Source organism: Cyprinodon variegatus, unplaced genomic scaffold (genome assembly GCF_000732505.1).
Source record: "Cyprinodon variegatus isolate N-32 unplaced genomic scaffold, C_variegatus-1.0 Scaffold187, whole genome shotgun sequence".
Taxonomy (NCBI): Eukaryota; Metazoa; Chordata; class Actinopteri; order Cyprinodontiformes; family Cyprinodontidae; genus Cyprinodon; species Cyprinodon variegatus.
Window position 1 is genome coordinate 1,191,835 of NW_015150640.1, and position 18,608 is coordinate 1,210,442.

The following is an 18,608-nucleotide window of genomic DNA, read 5'->3' on the forward strand; positions in this document are numbered from 1 at the left end:
TGAAAAGATTTGATGAACCAAAGAGCTACTTGTGGCTCTACCCTAAATTAAGTGAAATGTCCATGTCTTTAAGTTTAATTAAAAGTTAATGTTTTTCAAATTGAAAATTTGTATTTTTGTCTTAAAAATTTGAGTTTTAATTTACCCAAAATTTGAATTCCCTTACCATGTAGAAAAAGCAAAAAATAATAAGCTGCTGAATAAAAATAAAGATAAAATAAAGCAAATCTTTAAAATATTATGTCAATTTCATAATTCACATTCATAATTCAGGAACATGAAATATTTTTGACCTATTTTAAATAAAAATTTTAAAAGTTTTAATCAAAGTATCAGAACTTCTGCAAGCGTGATGAAACAGCGGATAAATTCAGCTGTAATAAATACGGCTTTTTTTTATTTAAACATTTGGTTCAAAATCACATTTAGAAGATGAAAACAGTGATTGAAACCATCACCTTCATTTTTAAATCACAAAACAGATCTGGGAAGAAAAAATTAAACGGGGCTATGGGAACCATCAGTCACTATGTCTGTTCCAGCGCAAATAATCAATAGAATTTCTTTTTCTTAGTACCAAGTTTCAGTACAGGAGCCAGGACCAGTTCTTCAGGGGTAATAGCCCCTGTTGGCCCCTGTCTAGAACCGTCCATGCCCTCTATCCATTCTAATGTTTTCTTAGTGTCAATGATGATTGCTGGTGTGTTTAGCAGATCCACCGGTATTTAAAAAAGTCCTCATTTGTCAAAGACAACAGAAAAAAAAAAAACTGAATAACTCCGCCATGAATATTCGTCAGAAGGAAATACAGCAGATAAGATCTGCTAATCAAATGTAGTGACTGACAGGCGGTGAAAACCATCATAAAAGGTGGAAAAACTTAAGAAAGGACCTCAGTGAAGCTGTTTCTGCTCAAAAATCTAGAAATACTAACTAACAAGGTAATTTGAAGATCCTCTTTCCACAGAGAGAATTTGTTTTTAAAGGATAATTTACCCAAGAACAAACTGTGGAATCGAGGTTTTTCCTTAGCCTATTTGTGTGATAAAATGTTAGTTTGAATAGAAGTAATTATAGAGAAATTCTGTACCATTCACTATGCTATGCTGTTTAAGGGGACAGAAAGCAGGTGCCTCCCCTCCCTACTCTAGATAAGGGTGAGGGGAAGGTCATTAGAAATAATGAGTTCACAAAGCCTCCTTCATGCTATGGTTAAAACTTATGCTCGTATCGTTCTCCCATCCTGTTTCTGGTGTGAAAGTAATACAGTTGTCTGAAATGTTTATCTGAGCAAATTTATGTCTTTTGATGAACTAAAGTGTTTCTCTTGGGAAGATTCAATGTTCATGTGTGTGTATGCTGTGGATTCTTTTTAAATGTAGGGGTGTGTTTCTGAATGCTTCAGAATCACACTCAGCTGTATTCAGCTGGTTTTTGCCATTCTCCTCTGCAGAGTAAAATAAAAAAAATTCTTCCTTGCATATCAACTCTCAGTGCTCATTTTTTTACTCCACAAAACGTGCAGGTTTGCTTCGGGCAAAATAAAATACTGAACAATCATAGCATCGTGAAAGGCTAAAGGAGAAAAGCTCTGTAAAAAGGATACCACTACCTGCTTCAGTTGGGTCTGAATGAAGAGTAAGACTTCTGTAACAATGTCCTGGACAGAGCTAGGTTATTGGCTTTTACACACGGTTCCATGTTCAACCTAATACAACACACACATATATATATATACATATATATTTTTTTTTTAAATGAAGATATCAACAGTAGGGCACAGCAGTGGAGGGCTGATATTTTGGGCTTGTTTTGCCACCCCTGGATCAACGCAACTTTCAGACACAGAGTAAGGCATGAGCTGCTTGTATATGAAAGTATTTATAGTCAAATGTGAGGCCACAAGTTGGACAAGTAAAGCTCACCCCACATCTTTAGTCATTTGACCACCAAGTATAAAAGCTGGGGTGAAATGGTGAAAAATAAACTTCTGAGAATAACTGCAGCTGGGTTTTCCATTTCTGCTTTTAACTATTTAAAAAATAATTACAGTATTAAAGCTATGGGGATTTGTCAGTGGGAGTAGAAAGTGTACTTAGTTTTTACCATGACTGTAGACCCAAGTTGGAATAGAAGGCAGAGATAAAAGTCTGAATGTTTTCTCCAGACGTCACAAAAACACGTCACATTCCTGAACAGCGGAGCAACGAGGCCCCCTGAACTTGTTTACAAAGTCACGTTGAACCTTACAGCGGATAAGCTTATAGTAAAAATAGAAGCACAGCTTCCAAATCCCTTCGCACCGACCCGCCACTGAGGGCCAATCAGCATGGGAGTCAGGTCTGGGCGCGTGGTGGAATCACTACAAGGATGCAGGATGATAAGTGTGCAGCAAAGGAGGAGGCGTCATATTTATAGCTGTAGCACCACGGCTGGCAACGGAACATGTCTTAATATAGTTATGCAACAGGCTCCAGCCAAACAGCTGGCTGGATCTTGTAGCAACAACATAGTACCAAAACAAAACACACACCCTGATAATAAAATCCAATAAACCTGATGAAAACCACCCAGCTTTAGCAGAATGAATAACATCACGTTCAATGATTTAGTGAATCAGCTTTCATCTGATTGGTCGAATTAAAGTCCTCTGCTTAACAGCTTTTTCAATTATTAATTAAAAGAAAACTAAGTGCTGGGGAGACTTACAGCTTTGAGGATGTTGACCGCCTCCGTGCTGAGCCAGGATGCGTAAACGATTTCCTCGTTAAGGATGGATTCAAAGAGGTCGTCTTCATTTTCAGCTTCGAAGGGGGCGTGTCCTGACAGCATCTCATACAGCAGCACACCGAGCGCCCACCAATCCACGGACGGGCCATAAAGCATCTCCTGCAGGATCTGTGGAATCATTACGGTCAATTTACCAACAGTTTCTGAATCGGGACAATAATTGGACAGAGAGAGAATTTTCACACCAGGTCACACCAGGTAATGATGCAAACATTTAATAAAAATTTCATTAAAAACTGTCATAATCTCAGGAAGTACTAAAAGGCTTGAGTCAGATAAAACAGGACATACCAAACATTTCACTTTTGTTGTCTCCCCGAAACTTTAAGTCGTACATAAATAAGTTCAATGAGAGTTTTTTCTTTATTGCACTTTTATTTTCAGAACCCTCTAACCTGTTACAACACAGAAAAAGCATCTAAAAAAACCTATATCCACAAGCTGGGCTTAAGTTATGGTTGAATTGGGTCAGAGACTTTAAGGAGAACTTTGTTGAATCCTCTGTGGTGTTTGGAGACGAAAAAGTCAAACTAAAGCATGAAGACAAAGGCTAAAACTGTTTTTTAATATAAAGGAAACATGCAGCTGGATGTGAATCTTGAGGAGTGAACAGGAAACATGCTGGCCTTGAACATGTGTTTCCTTAGAGCTAATCAGGACGGAGCTTTAAGTGACTGGCAGCAAGTTCAATGTTTGCTCAGATGGAGGAGGATCAACGGAAAAAGTGCATCAAATAAGGGCCAAGGATCCTTGCACGAGTTCTGAATGGACTCTTTCACAATTAGACAAATAAAAAGCTCACCGTTTTAAATATAGAGGTCAGAGTTTTCAGGTTATATTCTGATCTTAGACCTAAAATAAAAATGTGTTGTTTCCTACTCTGTTGCAGCAAATCGGTTTATAGTCAGAAATCTTTTGTAAATTTCCAAAATTTGAAAAAAAAAATTGTTAGGATTTATCTTAAAATAATTCAGATTCCCCCTAGGTGAGTTTCAGACAGTCGCTACGGTTTCAGACAGTCATTGAAGCTCACCTTTCGCACCGCATTGTTTTTAAAATGGCAGAGTGTCGTAAGAGAAAAAAGTGTCTATGAAGTGTATGAGAAGATAAGAAAGGCCTCAGAAGAGGCAGATATATCCTGGAATGATTTCGCGGAGAGCTCTGCGTGCAAAGCAGTATGGGATTTGCTGTCACAGCGGCCCGCTGTCGCCAGAAGCTTTCGTTACCCGACAGTGGTGACTAATAATAAAGATTGCGCAGCACCGCATAGTGGAGGAGGAGTTACTTCACCAACAGGGAGAAAAAGCAGTGATTAACTGTCCGAACGGTCAGTTAACCGAGTCCACTATATAGTCCTTGCTCTATATAGTGAGTGAGGGATTAGGGCGAACGTTCGGGCACAGCAAGCTTGTATGAGCTATGAGAACAGAAACTTTTAAACAGAGCAAGCACGAGGAGAAATGGGCTCGTGAACACGCATTTTTCTTAAAGTAGACAGGGTGGGTCTTTAAAAAATTACCAAAAATCCTCCAAAATACCTTTAAGCGAATCGGATCTAAATATAAAAACATTTTTTCACAGCCTTTTTCCACTTTAAATCAAACTACAGACTTTCCAGTACTCTGAAGGAATCGTTCAAAGTCAGGAGTCTGAAAACCTGTTTGGGGTGAGGATATGAACTGACCTCGGGGGCGATGTAATCCGGAGTGCCACAGAAGGTCCCCGTGGCCACGCCCTCAAATATACCCTCCTTGCACATGCCGAAATCTGCCAGTTTGCAGTGACCATCTTTGTCCAGAAGCACGTTGTCCAGTTTTAGGTCCCTGAAAGGCAAAACCAACACAGAGGGACACAAAATACTTCATTTAATAGGGCTTATTGTGATGCAGCAGAAAAAAAAAAACTATAATATAACCAAAACTCAGAGCCGCTCAAACGTCACGTTCTGCACAGCTTTCAATAACACCACAGATGCTCTTGTAAAAACTCCAGCATGATGTGAATAACAGAGTAAGAGCACATTTATACATAAATATTCATCCAGAGTCTATTTTTTCCTCCTTTGAACTTAGTCTTTGCTGAAAAGCAAATTATTCATAAAGTGAAAAAAAAATCAAAAACTTTGTATGCTGGGTTGTATCCTTGTTTCCCTTAAAGCATCATAATTAGATCATAAGTGACTGAATGCAGCACATTTTGTATTCCTGTTATCAAACTATTTGGCTAAAATGCACATGCATCTTTTTATCCAGCCTATATAATCATTTAGAAATATTGATGAAAGTAGAATGTGATCAACAGACGCACTAAAATGTATTCTCCAACTGTAATAAACAATACGTGAGTGGATTTAATCAGGTTTGCACCATTTCTGATTAAATTCACTCAGATTTTCCTCTGCAGCCAAATCCTCCCAGGAAATATCTCCTTCTTCATGTTAGTTTCAGCTGCTGCTTTGTCATCTGACACAGAGATTAAACCTGCCGAGTGAGGACGCCCGGGTTAAGCTCTAATCTGTGATCAGATGACCCAGCATTCATGTGAAGGTCGGCTTGAAGCTGCATGGATGAGGTTCAAAACAGAGATAAGAAACTTGGTTCACTTCATAAATGAGGAGCTTTTCACAGTTTTTAACCAGAGAAAAGATTCCAGGCAGCATGGACGACTTCTATGAAACGAGATGATGAATGAAGCCAACAGCAGCTGAAAGGCTGACAGCTGATTAAGCACTCACTGGGTTGGATTAATCTGGTTTGCTTTTTTCTGCTTTAAGACGGTTGGGCAACATTGACTCAGCTTCCCATGGTGCACTTTCCTCTTTGTTTTTCACTACTTGGTTAAACAAACTGGTCCTCGCAACCAGCAGAATGAGCAGTACTGAAAATCCTACAACATTTTGATAAAATACCTTTTTTACAGAGTAACTTCATGAAGCTGATATTTCTGCAGAAACGGAATCAGAATATATTTTAGCATAGAAAATAAAGCTCTGACTAAGCGCAGGATAAACACCAGGGTTTACAAATAGGAACATTTCCAGAGAGAAGCAGAGGAAGTGCTGACAAAAACGTTGACGCATAAATATAACTGTTTTCAGGCGGGGGGGCAGATATATAACTACTTGTGTAAAATCCCTCCACTCTGTGAGGTAAATGTTTTTTAGTCTGGCATCGGATTGTGGATTTTGAAACATAGCCTTTTAATCTACGCTATGTCGCCAAAGGTATTAGATCTTCCACACATGGAAAACTCAAAAAATACTTTTGGTTATATAGTGTATTGAAAATATAAACATAAGGGGACATGATGCATAAAAAAAAAAAAAAAAACATGATAACTAACTAATCTATTTGCCACTAGAGATGTGTCAATCCGATATTGGTTTGATTCACCCACAAAACTAATACTGGAACATATCAGCCTGCATCTAAAGCAGACCTGCCCAAAGTCACTGTCCTGCAGGTTTTAGAGAATTCCTGCTTAAGCACAGCTGATTTCCATTGATAGATGGTCAGCAGGCTTTTGCTGAACTGCAATCCTTAGAATCAGCTGTTCTAAAGCAGGGAAATCTCTAAAACCTGCAGGACAGCGGCCCTCAAGGGCCGATTTTAGACAGACCTGTTCTAAGGTCTCTGATATGAGCAAACTGATGGAAATGATGCACTTCTGGTTGAACTTTATGTAATCTATTGCTTAATAACACATGGGTCAGTTGTTCCCATACAGATTCCTCTTCACTATTAGTCTCCAAGTAAAATCACTTAATTAAGCCTTTTCTACTTTCTGCACAACAAAATGAGTTTTAAAAGTAGGAATGATTCATGCTAATATCCGATCGGATCAATATCAGTCAATAATTCAGGTGCAACATCAGCATCGTATTGATACCGTATGAAAAAGTCCACCCCTGCCAACCTGAATACATAGGAGTTGGTTGTATAATTAGATTCATTTATTTCGAGTTGTTTATAAAAGATAACAGCCGTAAGGACTATCTTTACATTTGGAGGGAAAAGGAGGAAGCTTGTATATATAGGAAGGCCATCCTAACTATAAAATATGGTGTTAGCCGAGTCTTGTTGGATGGGTACTTGCTGTAAGAGGGACCCAACTGATGGCATAAATAAGATCATTAATTAGTTGCAAATACGAAGCCATTTTATAAAGAATAATGTTCATTTAAAAACGCCACAGATTCAAGTAATCCAGCCACAAGAACAGCTGACTAAATATAAACTCAGCATTTAGGAGGCAGCATGAAGGTTTTTCCTAGTCACCTGCCTGATGGACAGGCTGTACATTTTATCTCATCATTCTTAAGTAGTTTTGGGATGTGAGCTGCCTGTAATAGCCGCTCTGTGAGCTGCAGCCTGTCCCAGGACACACGGTCAGCTATATATAACTTTGTCACTGTTTGCTCACATGACGGGCTCCTTCCCAAAGTACCATCACACGCTGGCTGCAAGCCCACCGCTCTGCCATCCGACCTCCTCAGGAGGAGGGAGAGGCGTAAAACCAGCTGGAACAAACCGCATCCAAAACAACGCTCTGCTTTCATTAACACTGATGATTTTTTTGTGGTTTTTTTTATACACTGTTCTCCAAATTAATAGCACCTGACTTTAAAACTGTTTGTTGCAAATCTTATTTAGATATAAGGCCCTTTTTAAGGATCTTACATGCTTTTCAGCATATTCAACAGTCCTTCCATGGACACTGCCTTCACGAGTTCAGTACATGGTGGTTTGATTGATATACTGGACAAATTCTAATACCTTGTGCCGCTTTAAATAGCAGCCCATCATATCAACTCTCTGATGGAAACCCTAATAAAAGTTAGATAAATATCTGACTAAACTAAACAAAGCTGAGGTATTTTTTTTTAAGAATCTACTGAAGATTGGATCTGCCAGAGTTCAGCTCGATGGTGTTCATCATATGGTGTCGGGTTAAGGTCAGGACTTTTGATGAAACAGAACATCCCTTCCTATCCTGGTAAAACGGGCTTCATTAACTTCTCTATATTGCTGTTTCCTTTGATTTCTTTAAGGACATGATAACATGTTTAAAACCATCAGACAGCGATTTTGTTGTTGATTTCAACAATTTAGTTTTTTTTTTCATAAAACAGAATCAATCCTTTGATTATTGGCTGCATTAGTTGAAATTTCCCTCAAGATATCAAGTCCTCCTTTCCAGGAAGTGCTGAAAATGCTGGACTTAAGAAAATACCAGAGAACCCAGCCTGAACAATGTTCTTTCTTTTTTTCATCTGAATCCAGATTGAGAAAACTCCATTCATCCTAATGCTTTGATAGACGCAGTACTGCTCAACAGTTCAGAGTGGATTGACCTGCCTGTTGGAGCATTAAAGCTAGTTATTCCTCCAGCAGACAGAGAGAAATGGAAACAGCAGAGCAGAAACAAAGGCTTCTAAGAAACAGATCAGCTTGGCAGAGCAGCAGAGTTCTGTCTGGCCGTTTTTGACTTAGGCCTCTAATAAATCTACGGTAAGCTTGTTCTGGAACTTTGTCTACCTGCAGCACATTTTGCCCTCTCTTTCTACAGATTAATGTTAATTAATAAGACAGCAAAGCATTTGTGCTGCTGAGAGATAATCAAACCTGTCCTAAAAGTTTAAATATTATTAATATTCATCCATCTTCTGCAACCTAATCTATCAGGGTCGCAGTGGGTGCCTATCTCCAGCAGTATATGGGCGAAAGGTGGGGTTCATCCTGGACAGGTCACCAGGCAACACAAAGACATAAAACCATGCACACACAAACACACTCACATCTAAGGAAAATTTAGAGAAGCCAATTAGCCTAATCAAACCTGTTTTGGACTGTGAGAGGAAGTAGGAGTACCTGGAGAAATCCCAGGCATGCACGGGGAGAACATGCAAACTCCATGCAGAAAGACCCTAGAGCAGGAATCAATCCAAGAACCTTCTTGCTGCAAGGCAGCAGTGCTACACACTGCCTCACCGTGCAGCCCAAGTTTATTAATATCTGAATCTTAAATATATATGAGTTATAGATGTCTCTTTTCAGCCTGTAAAATGATTCTGTAGAATGATTGTATTTTTTACACTTTATTTGTGTGTATCATTTTATTAAATGATTCAATAACTAGAGATGAGCTGATTGCAGGTTTCTGGCCGATCACCGATTCCTGGTCTTTAAAAAGACTTGACATGCTGATTCCGATTTGACTGCAACATGTTTTGTTTTTTTTATAACCGACACTGTCAGCTGTTATAAGATCAGAGGACACCTTTAATTTTTCCAACTTATCTTACAAAAGGCATTTATTAAATCACTGAAACAATAAAAACTTCTGAATAACTGCTCTTAAATATAAATCAACATTTCGAGCAATGATAGTTGTTAATTTTCAGAGCTTTGCAGAGGGTTTAAAACATCGGTTTTACATCTCGGTATGAGCTGATCCCAGACCTTCCAAAATTAAGTAAATCGAGGCTGAATGATCGCTTACTGTTAAAAGAAAAACAAACCTGTAGAAATACAAATTAAACCTTGACCAAGTTAAGAGTATGATTATTTCGCTAAGGATTAACCAATGAAGCTCATTATTTCCACAGCATAACAGAATGTCTATGTTTTAAGATATAAAAATGTATATATGGAGTCTGTAGCACTCATGAGAGAGAACAGTAGCCTATCACACCTGAATTTCTCCTTCAAGGGTGCTAATGTTTTCTTAATAGTCAACTTGCAAAGAGCTTTTTTTCCCAGAAAACATTGAGGAATATTCTGGGAACATAGTGTTTACTGTAAGTATCTAAAATCTGTGAGTCTGTAGCCTTATTTCTGGGGGCCTGTGTTTGTGTTTGGGTCAAACCTGTAAATGATTCCTTTGCTGTGCAGGAACATCAGAGCGGAAGTGATCTCTGCTGTGTAGAAACGCGCTCTGCCCTCCTCAAATTTCCTGGACTTCTGGATGTGAAACATGAGATCGCCTCCATTCACAAACTCCATCACAAAGAAGAGACGGTCCTGTCGTCAGAATACAAAACAAAAGTGATCCAATCATCATGTGCACAGAAGGCTATTTGTCCAAGGTGAATGGAGAAAGTCATTATTGGAAGAAGGCCATAACAAGTCTTGTTTCCATTCTGCTATAAACCATGCAGGAGACAGAGCAGACTTTTTGGATACGGTGCTACTTCTTCTGGTCTGCATGCTAAACAGAAAGTGGAGTAGAAAAACCTTCTGAACACACCATCCCTATGGTTAAACAGGGTGTTGGCAGCATTATACTGTGGGGATGAGAACTGCAAAGTAGGTGGAGTGATTACAAATATAACGTTGTTTAAAGTTGTATATAAAAAGAAATTATCATTAGAAACTATTTTTGGTAAATGGGTTTTAGGTTTAGGCTGGCCAGGTAACGCCTATGGTTTCCCCTGGAGGAGATGACCCAAGTGGCTGGGGAGAGGGACATCTGGGCCTCCCTACTGAAATTGCTCCTTCGATACCTGATCCCGGTAAACGGACAAAGATGTATGGATGGTTGCAACCTGACAAAATCCAGCAAATTCTAATGGCTGGAAATATTTTTACTCCTTCTTGTAGTTTGCTCTGTTTTGTGCCAATAACAAGCTGTACTTCCATTAGAATGTGCATCAAATGCACAGCAGTCGATGCAGGTCCAGCATATGCTGCAACAGTTTCTTCCCCACTGCCATCAGACTGCTGAACTGTTGAAAAAAGCTCTACATAATGTCACAGTCTGCATCACACTGATAACACTAAACCAAAAAAAACTGCATATTTGCACCATAGATATTAAGGCTCTGGACTTCCATATAAATGCGTTTTTGCACAATGTTTTTTTTCTCCCACCGTTTACATTTGATCACTGCTGCACTTTATAAAATGGAAATGTTTATGTACTGTCTGAAAAGCTGTACTAAACGAGATACACAGAGTGTATACAAAATGATAATAAAAGTTGTCTAAGTCCAAGTACAAAAGCACCGGACCTCAGAAAACAAAGCATGAAGGTTTTTTTCTTTTTCTACAATGAACCTTCAAGAAAATGTTGTCAGTTCTACTATAGTTATAATTTATTGTTAGAATGTTCAGCAATAGCGATATGCAAACCTTTTACCTTGATAACAAATGACAGAGTAAAAAAAACTAAACAAATTACACCTATGTCCGTTTCTACAGACGTAACCACAAGTCTTGCTCATTTCCTCTTCTTCTTTTTTCCACACCACCAAAACCAGCATTTACGTACACACCAGTCTAAATTAACAATTGTTGCAATGAGGCAATGGCACAGCGAATTGTTCTGCCTTGCAACAATGTGTGTGCGGCAGATTACCAGGAAAGAGCTGATAAGAAAGAAACGCTGAATTAACTAAAAAGAAGGTGGTAGCACAATCGTGTCATCAATTCAACTCTTCCAAGGAAGGGTTGAAAGTAGGTCAGAAATGATTCAGGCGTCTAAAGCAGATTATGAGCACCCAGTGTCTGAGCCTCAGTAACAGCCCTGCTGCTCCAAAATCAATCTCTAAGATAAAGGGCTGGAAATCTGCTGCCACCTGCTGACCAACTGAGAAATGCAATAAAAACTAATATGGTGTCATCAAGCATGGTGTCCTTTTACGGAGCTGCAGAGGGGACAACAGGCCAACATTCCCAGGATGACTTTAAGGTAGTAATGGCTGCTTGCTTTAGACGTCATTTGCGCTGCTTTAAGCATCTGACTTTGTCTCGATCTGTAATCACAGGCGTCAGCAAGTAGGGCCAAAAGGACACATTCTGATGGGTAGGAAATGGCCTGAGATAAACACATCCTGAGCTGAAATCCCCATAGCAGATTTCTGTCCATTTCAGCAACCAGTTTAGATTTTTACCGATATCTTTGCTTTGTTTTTTGTCAAATTCAACAGTTTAGACCAAGAGATTTTGGTTTTGTCCCTAAACTGTGGAATCTTGGCACGCCAGGTATTGTTTACCGATCTACTTTGTTCTCATTTAGCTGGTATTAATAAAAGCAGAAGCACCTAATATTTTGAAAAATTATTGTCTACGTGTATTTTTGTTCTTTTCAACAACATTTATTTCCCCGTTTCAAAATATGTATTTTAAAAAAAACAAATTTTCTCTCTAGTTCTGCATCTACTGAAGTACCGATTTTACAATTTAATTAGCTACTTTTATAGGTCAAAGAAATAGTAATTTATCAATGCATTAAAGACAGATCTATGATTAATTCCAGGTCGTGTTAAAAATTTTTACTTTTCCTCAAACAACGAAGTGTTTTGATGCATAAACTGCGGTGAGAGGCTGTAGCTGATTGTTTTTACTGACCAATCATCATTTAGCAGAGTCTCCATTTCAGTGTGTGACGCTAAATTGAACGCTAAAATAAACCTCAGACGAGGGAAAACAAAATAAAGTGCTGTAATCTGTTACGTATCGATCTCTCCTGAAATTGGGATGAATCAGAAATAAAGGAGGAGGATTTTCCACTGAGATCAGGAGGCCTCATGCTGTACTGACCGGTGTCTGGAAGCAGCAGTAGAGCTGCGTGAGGTAGGGGTGACAGCGGGCCAGAGACAGCACCCGCTTCTCTGTCATGGTGCACTCCACATCATCATCCTGCAGGATGATGTCCTTCTTCAACACCTTGATGGCGAAGACATGATCTTTGCCATTTAGTTTCGCCAGCATAACCTGCAGACACAACATGCACGACACATGGTTAGACATGTGCAGCAGGGAAATTCCTGCCTAACCGGGTCAATCTGCTTGATTTCCTGATTGCTCTACTTAAAAAAATTATATTTGCTGCAGTTCTGTAAGTAACTTAAAGTGCTTAATCATTAGTTTGGGGAAGATAAATATTAAGTAGACGAAAAAATATTTGTAATAATTGAGATTTACAATCTGTGCCATCTGAGCACTTTAATAGAAAGGGAAAAGCAAAATATATTTTCAAAATGTAATCTCAGAAGTATATCAGTCACATCTGATGAGATTTTAGTGCAAACTCAATACCTTAAAGCCTTAAAACATGCAGCCAACATTACTGGTATCCAAACATTTTGCCATGAGGGCCTTAAAGTATTTAAGGAGACAAAAAAGATTTTTATTTTACTAAAATTGCAAAAACTTTTTTTTTTTGTTTGTCAATAAGCTATTCACACAATTTTTCAATAAACAGGCAAATTATTTTACAAATGTTATAGATAAATTATCAGAGATTTAGCATTCTAAAGTCTTAAAATACAAAAAAGTATATATTTTTTTCTTGACTTTCTTTAGTCTTTACAGCAACATGGACGTGGGCTAACTTACTTTATTTTGCTAACTTGAATAATTTATTTTTTCTAAGTTTCTTTATTAGAAGAAGTTTCTTTATTAGAAGGCACCAGTTGTTTTTCGTCTTTTTTGCCACTAAATAAGAAAAAAGCAAAAAAAGGATTGCTAAAAGATTTTTAAAAAAGTGTTGCATCTTACAGTTTACTTTTTTAAGTTGTTAATGAAATTAAAAAAATATGCATTCTAATATTTGTATCTGCATCAACCACCTAAGCTGCAAAATCTAACTTAAGCTATTCTTAACTAGTGACCAAGGGCCGCCTGTAAACTCTCCCAGGCCACCTTCTGGACATCCAAACACATAAACAATTAATTTGTTTTAGGCTGTAAAATAACTGCTGTGTTTCTGGAAGAAATTTTTTTTTTATTTATATCTGTAAAAATTAAATTTTTCCATATTAAAAATGAGTGAATCTCCATCCCATCTTTATTTCTTTCCCATTCTTATTCCCAGTCATTCCCACCTTGCCGAAGCTACCCTTCCCAAGAACTTGAAGGAAGGTGAAGTCTGAGATTCCCAGCCGAGGGGTTTCTGGCTGGACCTCTGTGATGCTACTCTCCCTTCTCTCAGATGATGCCCTCCTTGGATCTTTAACCTGTTAGAAAAGAAAATCCACACTTTTAAAGATTTACCTAATGAAAAAGACAACCTACAGCCATGTGTGGAACTAAAGTCTTTATACCATGGTGTTCCGTTTGGAGAGCCCTCCAGCCTGCAGACCCATCTCTGCAAGCTTATTGGCTAGTTCAACGCTGTTGACTCCACAGTTTGGGGCAACGTTGCCTTTGCAGCGGATGTGAACGTTCATTTTGCAGACTAAGAAAGAAAAGAGAAAAATGAGATAAACCCTAGATAAAAGGCATGATCAGAGAAGCCGACCCTTACTTTTGCAGTGCAGGCCCTGCCGAACTATTCCCCACAGCAGCGAACCACAGTGATCACAGAAGGTGGGAGACTTGTAGTTGTGTATGCTGAACTTGTGAGGGACGTTGATGCTGAAACCTTGAGTTGTATCCTGCAACCACACAGCAGAGACTCAACAAACCAGAACATGTATAATAGGTTAATTCAGAGAAAACATAAAAACAAAAGAAAACAGCACTCTGAAAACAAAAAATAATACATGTTTTGTTTATACATGCCATGTGCAACTTCCAAATATAAAGTCTAAATGAGACACTTTTATAGTCTGTGTAAAAGGTGACTTTTTTCTGACATATCTAATCAGACATGACTTTTCCTGCATTACGACATTCAGAATTACCAAAATGATCTAGATTTTAAAATTAAAATTTAGAGAGAGCACGTTTAGACAACTATATCTTTTTTGGAGTTAACAGTTTTAATATATCCGTGTTATAAATCAGATGTTTTGGGCGCTCCCAAACATTGACTTTTTTGTCCTAAAGCTGGTTTGTAGCAAATTTATCAAAATGCATCTCAGCTTTAACTTTGTTTCAAAACTCCCATTACGTGTTCTTTAGTCATGATGTAATCTGGTTAGCAAAGTGCACCACTTCCTCACACAACATGATGCTGCCAACTCCATACTTCACAGCAGGGATCTGTTCACAGGCTTGCCATATTCTCCATCTTTAATACAAATGCAATGATGTAATTTTGTTTCCTCAGACCACAAAGCTTTTATCCTAATCTTATGCTCTCTGCCCTTTGTAAAATATTTATTCCATATGTTGGATCAGAGTACGGGCTTCTTCCTTGCAGAGTGACCTTTTTAGCCCGTAGTGGTATAGGCCACTTTCATTATTGATTATAAAATCTTAGTAACAGCTATAGACAGCATCTTAAGGTCTTTTGCTTTTCTCTGGTGAATCCATACATTTTCCCAACAACACACATCCCTCTTTGGGACACAGAGCCTGTCTCTGTGCTTAGCAGTAAAACATCACAAACTTCAAGGTATAGTGGAGGATGTTCTTTTCCAGGTGGATCATCAAAATAAGTGGTCCTCATTCTGCTAATATGTTTATGTAAGACCGTCCTTTTGGAAAGTAAGCTTGTATGAGCGATGCAAACAGCAACTTTTAAACAGAGCGTGCACGAGGAGAAATGGGCTTGTGCATGCTCTCGCACAGCGTTCCCTTTCAAGAGCGGGTACAGGAGTTTGCATTTGCATTTTTTTTTAATTCACGAAAATTCTCCACTATAACTTTAAGCATTTTCAGCAGTTAGATTAAAAAAACTGTAACCAAGGAAGAACCAAACTTGTTAAGGTCCTTGATTTTATTCCTGAAATATTTTGAATTTTTCAAGGTGTTTCCTTACAACACATCCACAGCTGAGCCTCCAACTAATCCAAATGAAATAAAATAACTTAAGATGATGATATTAACTTGGAGTTTTGTTTTGACATTTTTAAAAGGCTTGTTATTTTTGATTAATAAGTTAAAAAAAATCTAACTAATCTGGTATTCAGTAAACAGATTTAATAGCTGTATAAATGATCTAAAACATCAAAAGTTTAGAGCAAGAAGAAGTACAAGTGGTATGTGTTTTTTTTATGCAGTGCCTGTGAATACTGAGGTTTAATTGCATTTGCATTCCTGGTATAACTGTGCAAAAAGCCTTAAAGACTGGACGTATTGCAGCAAGCGTTTCAATTACTGCATATGATGGCGCTTTGCAAGGTCCTCAATTACTTCCTTCTCATTTAAAAATTGTCAGCATATAAATATCCACATATCAAGCTCAAAGGTGGCAACCTTTTTATCAACAGCTGTTTTACATGACCCCTGTGTTGTGGATTGTTATGCAAAGCTTGTTGTTGCATAACATCATGACTCTTCAACAACTCTCTGCCTTCGGCTCTGTTTCTTTCTTCTGAGTTATGCTCATGTTAGAAAACACATTAATTGATTATGGCCGCACAAATGAACACAGCTACTATAAGTTAGAAAACCTACACAGACTATGAAGGAAAATACGTCCTTTACCTAGATCAGTCTGCTTTTGTCAGATGAGTTCAAGCTTTTTGTTTCAAGTGAAACCTTACTTTTCGCTTTGTAATATCTACAAGTAGAGAAACTTGCTCTGGTATACTTTCAGGTTATTGATGGGTGTATTAGTAGAGAGATGGAAAGGCATCAAAAGTTCATGTGGGAAAGTTTAGTGAAGTGTGCCGTTCTGGCTCGGTGGTCGGCTCAGACTGAAACAGGAAGCTGTGAAGGCTGCTGAACACAGCAGGTGCAGTGTGGGTGAGCTTGCGTGTGGGAGTTGGGCTGCTATTTTAGGACATTCTCTATTAATTGAAATGTATTCTTAAAATGTTTCCAACCGGAGGGTTGTCTCAACGATCTGTTTAAAAAAAAACTAAAACAAAGGAAGCGCTGCGGAGGTCAACGGGCTGCTGATACCTGCTCTTTGGCCGACTTCTTCATCCGTGGACACACAGTTACAACCAGCTGGTGGCATCGTTTGTGAACTACACACGTACACACTGAAAACACACACATGGTTACGGACACATCTGCTTCATTAATGGACTGTGGCAGTAGAACACGGAGGAAACCAAGCCTGCACACCTTGACACTGGTAGCCTTGTTTTCCAAAAACACCCCTGCAACACAGGAAGGAAACGGTTAGATTTTCTCCAAAATGATTAAATGAAGGACATTGAATTGGGCTGGTCGGCCTCACCAGATGAACTCCTTGCAGTGGAAACAGAAGGTAGGCTGACGGAGGAAAGTGGACATGAACTTGTGTCCGTTGACTTGGTGGATCCTTCGCCTCACGGCGCCCTGCCGCGTCCTTGTAAACTGTTTGTGGGTGTTTTCTTTTATTACTGCAACATCTGCAAGGAGACCAGAAGAACAGTTTGGGAACAAGTGATGGAAAAAAACTGATGTGTTCAATGACTAACTTGTGATAAAAAGAGGCACATCTGAAGTTCTGATTTGCTTTATGTCGGTTTGCATTCAGGACTGTTGTAGAAACAGCTTAATGGGTGAAAGGTTCCCTTAGTGTTAAAACCAAAGTGAAAATAAAGACATGAAACAGAAGCCTTTCCTAGGTTATATAAGGCCTTCGGAGAAACTCAGAGTAGAACCCTCTACCTAAGTCTATTGACCTCCCATTAATACTCTCCACCTTCGATTTCTTAAATTATATCAATGTTGGATCGTATATTCATCACCCCAGTCGGCCTCAGCAGATGGTTTCTGCTGGAGGTTTCTTCCTGTTAAAAGGGAGTTTTTCCTCTCCACTGTCGTTACAAGCATGCTTAGTGTCAGGGATCACCTTCGAGTAAATTAATCAATGCAATCAACTGGTTTTCCTTAGATAGAAAACTTTAAATCATTTTGACTGCACGATCTGGTGAACTGTAAAGTGCCTTGAGATGACGTGTGTTGTGAATTGGCTCTATAGAAATAACCTGAATTAAATTTTACTTGTTTCACAGTTGCTTGTAAGCCTTAATTGTCTGCTGGACTCCTTGAAATGTTCCATCTTATCAACTCGATTCCAGGTGAGTCCAATCTGCACAGGTTAATTCACTCTGCAGATTGGACTCACCCGGTTCAGTGGCTGGGCAGAACAAATATATGACAAAAAGATTACTTGTTGACTCCAGATCCACCATATCTGATATATATATATATATATATATATATATATATATATCAATCCGGTCTGCAGAGAAGGTGATTGGCTGCAATCTTCAATCTCTCCAGGATCTGTCCACCTCCAGGACTCTGAGGCATGCAGGGAAGATTGGGGCTTATCCCTCGCACCCCACTTACGAACTATTTCAGTCACTTCCCTCTGGCAGGAGGCTGCGGTCCATCAGGACCAAAACCTCATGCCACAAGAACAGTTTTTCCCATCCGCTACCAGCCTTATCAACAAGGCTCAGAGACCCCTATGACACTGTCACTGACTCTCTCCCTCCCCCGGTTCAGGTCCTACAAGCTATACCAACGTACCATCTCCACACCTCCTGCATTACATGCATTACTGCCTACTGTGTATATAGTACATAGCAATATACTATATAATATAGTACATTGTATGTTTTATACTGTATATAACTATAAATGCTGTATTCTGTATATACATCTAATTAATCTGCACCATTAACACCAAGTGAAATTCCTTGTACCGGTAAGTCCAAACCTACATGACAATAAATGTAATTTTTATATTATATTATATATATATATATATATATATATATATATATATATATGTAGAGTAGAGATAGGGGATAGATGTGCGGTAAAGTTCACAAGGCCGGGACCCAAACCTGTGACGGCCGCGCGGTTGCCATGTCATGCTTTATCCCCTGACCATCACTGCTCCCACTATTTGTATTTCATTGTTCATATAAAAATTACACATTTCAGGTAAATCTGTCAATATTTTATTTAATCATCAATATTCAGATGGCAAAAAGGCTACTTAAAGGACATTTTATACAGAATTTAAAGCCTGTG

The 18,608-nt window shown here is 38.6% G+C and overlaps 1 protein-coding gene across 1 annotated transcript in view; it reads right to left on the bottom strand.

Moving 5' to 3' along the window:
- The window catches only part of LOC107087558 (protein kinase C eta type-like), a 31,268-nt gene that overhangs the window by 5,905 nt on the left and 6,755 nt on the right, over positions 1-18,608 (bottom strand). Inside the window, exons 2-11 of the mRNA XM_015379206.1 lie at positions 16,813-16,966; positions 16,698-16,732; positions 16,530-16,612; positions 14,041-14,170; positions 13,838-13,971; positions 13,619-13,750; positions 12,333-12,506; positions 9,658-9,812; positions 4,475-4,613; positions 2,710-2,898 (exon numbers count right to left, since the gene is read on the bottom strand). Coding sequence (XP_015234692.1) covers positions 2,710-2,898; positions 4,475-4,613; positions 9,658-9,812; positions 12,333-12,506; positions 13,619-13,750; positions 13,838-13,971; positions 14,041-14,170; positions 16,530-16,612; positions 16,698-16,732; positions 16,813-16,966 — 1,325 coding nt within the window. The remainder of the gene's footprint in view (positions 1-2,709; positions 2,899-4,474; positions 4,614-9,657; positions 9,813-12,332; positions 12,507-13,618; positions 13,751-13,837; positions 13,972-14,040; positions 14,171-16,529; positions 16,613-16,697; positions 16,733-16,812; positions 16,967-18,608) is intronic.